General features: G+C 35.5%; 1 protein-coding gene across 1 annotated transcript; it reads right to left on the reverse strand.

The window, feature by feature from the left end:
- Nucleotides 1–1,083: 1,083 nt before the first annotated feature.
- Nucleotides 1,084–2,010, reverse strand: LOC130885260 (olfactory receptor 4N4C-like). The gene has a single exon (XM_057786702.1). The coding sequence runs from the start codon at nucleotides 2,008–2,010 to the stop codon at nucleotides 1,084–1,086; it is 927 nt and encodes a 308-aa protein (XP_057642685.1).
- Between the last annotated feature and the right edge of the window lie 2,550 nt (nucleotides 2,011–4,560).

Below are 4,560 nucleotides of genomic sequence, written 5' to 3' on the forward strand. Positions count from 1 at the left end.
ATCTTTCACAATAGTTTGAGAAATAGGTGCTTGAAATGACACTATCCCATTTGAAAAGTGCTTTTAAAAAGTGATATCATTGGAGATCTCTTACAAATGTCACCATACTTTAGTTGGGAAAAGAAAAAGAAAATGGAAAATCAAAGCTAAGATGATAGTGAGGGCAAAGTGTTTGAATCAGAAGCAGGAGCAAGTGCATTTTTTCTTTGGAGAGACACAGTAGCCTAACTAGAGAAACTACCTTTGCATGGAAAGCACAGATGATGATAAAACTGAACAGTGGGTAAATGGAGAAGGTCACATAAGTACCAAACTAGCAAGTCTTATTTTTATATGGAAGCAAGGAGAAACATCGGTAACTTTGTGTGGGAATGAATTTTTTTTTTTTAAAGACTTCTCGGAGATCCATCTTGTAGTATGATGTGATGCTGAAAATAAGATTCTCCAATGGTCTGGATGAAGAGCAAGGCATTAGACTACAGTGTGAGCAATGAAATAAAGAATAGTGCCCCAAAGGATCAAAAGAAGCTGTGTCTCAACTCTAGAAAAAGAGAGAAGAAAAAAATGTCTAATACTTGCTTGTAATTTATCCAAGGTGATGTTGAGAATACCAACAGTAAGGTAGCAGAAAGCCCTCTGCCATTTGGCTCCTGATATTCTGTAACCTATTGCCCCATTAATCAAAATGAATTGATCTATTTATAGAATTACAGTCATGACACGTTACACAATGAACAAACTGTGGGTTAGTTGTCCTTTTACTTAAAATGCTAAGATATTATTACTATGGTTATAGAGATAGTGAAATTATTGGTTATAGCATAAAATCCTTTAGTGTTTGTACTCTTAAATAAATTAAAATTTAATCTCTTTATCTATCACATTTATCCATTGTATTTAAACAAATCCATTATTCTGTTGCATACTTTAAACACATGAACTATATTTTCTCACTATGTGTAATTCAAATTGTCTATAATAGTACCTGAAAAATGAAATCAAATCTAGAAAAATGTCATTTATTTTGCAATTTAATAAATGCATGCCACATTACCCCTACCTGATTTCTCAAATAAAAACCATTTAACAAACTATGTGGCGAATGATTAACTTTTTCATGGAAGTTTTTACTTCCTGGTTTCGAAGAGTATAAATCACAGGATTCATCAAGGGAAATATTACAGTGTGGAAGAAAGAAACCACCTTGTCAGCTGCTAAAGCTGTGAATGGACGTGTATAGATGAAGATTGCAGGTCCAAACATAAGAAATATGATTATGACATGAGTGGTACACGTGGATATAGCTTTGTTCTTTCCTTCAGACGCTGACCTGTGAACATGGCATAAAATAACTGCGTAGGAAATCAGCAGCCCAAGGAAGCAGACAAGGGTAAGCAGGCCACTGTTGAATATCATTAGGAGCTCAACAGCAAAGGTGTCTGTGCAGGCTAGCTTGATGACCTGAGGAACATCACAGAAGAAGTTGTCCAGATGATTTGGACCACAGAAGGGCAAACGGAGGATGAGGATAACCTGAATTACGGAATGAACAAAACCTCCAAGCCATGGAGCCAACAGCATCACATAGCAGGCTCTAGGGCTCATGACAGTGGAATAGTGTAAAGGCCTGCAGATGGCAATGTAGCGGTCGAAGGCCATCACAACCAGAAGTAAAAATTCCCCTCCTCCAAGAAAGTGCAAGAAAAATAGCTGAGTGATGCAGTCTTTATAGGAGATTACCTTCTTCTCAGAGAAGATGTCGGCCAACATCCTGGGAGTCACGATGAAGGAATAGGAGGCATCCAGGAAAGCCAAATTTCCCAGGAGGTAATAAAGTGGGGCACCGAGCCCAGGATCTGATAAGATGGTCAGAATGATGAAGACATTTCCAGGCAAGATGATGGTATAGAAAATTAAGCTTAGAAAAAAGACTAAGAGCTGAATTTCCTGTGACTGTGTGAGTCCGATGAGGATGAATTCTGTGACAACTGTCCTGTTTTCTGTCTCCATCACCAGTCCCTACAGAACATAACAAATCAAATATTTATCTCCATGTCTTCCACCTAGATCATAGCTATTCTTCTTCTAGAAACATGGTTAGACACAAGCAAATGATCCCATCACTCTCCATATCTAATCTGTCTCTTCTGTCCTTTAGCTTCTGCATCTCACAGCTGCCAAACGTCCTACTCTTTAGACCGCACTTCCTGCCAGCTTTAGTCCGGACCTCTTCTTTGACTCTCGTGTGCAGAAAAAGTTGCCGTTGTCCTGCGTTTGTTTCTCAATGCCCTGAGATTGATTTTTTGTTTTGTTTTGTTTTGTTTCTGTTTTTGGCAAAGTAAGCAACCTACTTCCACATATTAAAGTCTTCATGTATATATTTTACAAGGGGATGGATGAGTATTGATGGTAAACAGAAGTGATACACATATTCAATGTCTTAACTATAATGTAATTGCTTCACATGTATACTTTCTTATCAAAACAAATTGTATTATCAGTTGATATTTGTTTTTTAGACATCAATTACTCCTTAAGTGTCCTGGCTTAATTAAACACACACACACACATGCACAATTTCCTAAGGACATCTTTCCTTACAGAGAATGTATCCTTCGGGCCATTACTGAAGTTCTAACTGGTACTTTCTTCCATATAATCTCCCTATGAGAAGAGTACTCTGTATCAGAATGAATATGAAATTTTACTGTTATATTAATTATAGCAATTTCATGACAGGTACATTTTTTATTTAAATTTTTAAAATCCTGTCTTTTAGTTTTATGGTTTTTGCAGCATCATTCTGTTGTTGACTATAAAATGTACAAAGAAACTTAGGCTATTTACATAGACCAGATATAGGTTGTGAGACAAAGTATGAATAACCAAAGTCTCATATTTAAAAAAAACAATCAATCTGGTAGAGAATGATGTTTTATATAGTTTTACTTATAAAATGCATTTTAAAAAAATAATGTCATTGAAAACAGAGTTGAAGGAAAGGAGAGTTCACCTCCTACAACTGAAGAGACAGAGTGAAAGAGAAGAGGAGTAAAAAACAAATGTCTCAAATTAAAAATCACTTCAAATGTTTATAATTACACCTCTTTAAAGAATCAAAGATCTTTTCTAACTCTGTTTCTCATTCATCTGTCCTCTAATCTTATATTGATTGATTTAATAATGACCCAAATTTTCATATATTGTCAAACTAAGAATTATAGAAAAAGCACATTAGATCAGAAAAACACATACACACAAATGTGTGTGTATTCACTAGAAAGATAAATATATTGATACATACATATTGCATCCTAAGAAGAACATTGCTCAAAATGTGTATAGTAGATATTCACATACCCATGTGCTCACCGGAGGCACTAAACAAACTTGATGTTATTAGCACTAAAATAAAGACGTGTGGTGAAGCTAGATGCGGATGGAACTAAGGGGATTCAGAGAGACATACTGGAGGGTGTGATCAGTACCCCTCAGAGAAGTGCATAGATGCACAAGGTATGCTAAGTACTAAGACGTAAATGGGTGTGATACAGATTTTCTTTTTCTTAATTTTAGACTGAAGTTGTTGAGTTTGTTAACTGCATAAATCTAAGATGACAAAATCAAAACTTACATGGATGTAACATCAGCCTGCTGTCAATGACAGAGATCTGTGTTCGTCGGTATTACCTGTAAAAAGAGAACCCCTTTTCCTAGCTGTATGGGAAACCATGTCAGTGTTTTTCTTTTCCAAAACCAGGAGCCAAGGAAATTTTTTTCAATTCTCAACATTTCTGTATTGGTTAATCTTTTATTCTTTCTTGTTTGAGTTGGTAAGTATAAATTTATATCTAAGAATAAACATCAAAACAATTTGTATTTTTTGGTGGGGTAGGTCTTTATTTGTGGGGTCCCAGCAGGCCGAGCCATGTTGTCCATGGTGGACAATTGTATTTTTGAAAACTATGCAATTCTAATAAAATAATTCTAAGTGTCTGAAGAAGAACATACTGTGTTGCTGACAATGCACTTTAATTTGGCATTCATTTAACATTTTATTTTTGCTATGCGTCTTTGCATTCAAGACAATAAATATAAAACCTGAAGAACTGCATTTTTTATCCCTTAGTTTTATTATTTATAAAAATGAAGAATAGTGAGAACATTTACCTCTCTAACAATCAATCAATTCTCTCACACAGCAATCATCGCCTTCTTCTAATGAAAGAGGCAATATCTGATGTTCCAAATTTGTTCTTAAAATTTTCTTATAAGAGAAGGGCCATTTCCAGTTTGACATACACAATTAATTTGTGATGCAATGGGGAATGGGCCTTGGGAATTTGCAGGCTAACTGGGCTGTAGGGAATTTTTGTGAGAATCATCAAAATGCCAGCAGGCTATGGACAAAGAAGGAAACCAGGGATTTATTACATATAAATGTCCAAATAAATGTCAATCAAGATTTACAAGGTAAGACCACAGGAGACAAGAAAAGCCCACAAGATCTCAACCTTACACAAACCATTATAGGCAACAGAAAATCTGGGTGTAGAAGAT

This window comes from Chionomys nivalis, chromosome 12 (assembly GCF_950005125.1).
Source record: "Chionomys nivalis chromosome 12, mChiNiv1.1, whole genome shotgun sequence".
In the NCBI taxonomy this organism is placed as follows: Eukaryota; Metazoa; Chordata; class Mammalia; order Rodentia; family Cricetidae; genus Chionomys; species Chionomys nivalis.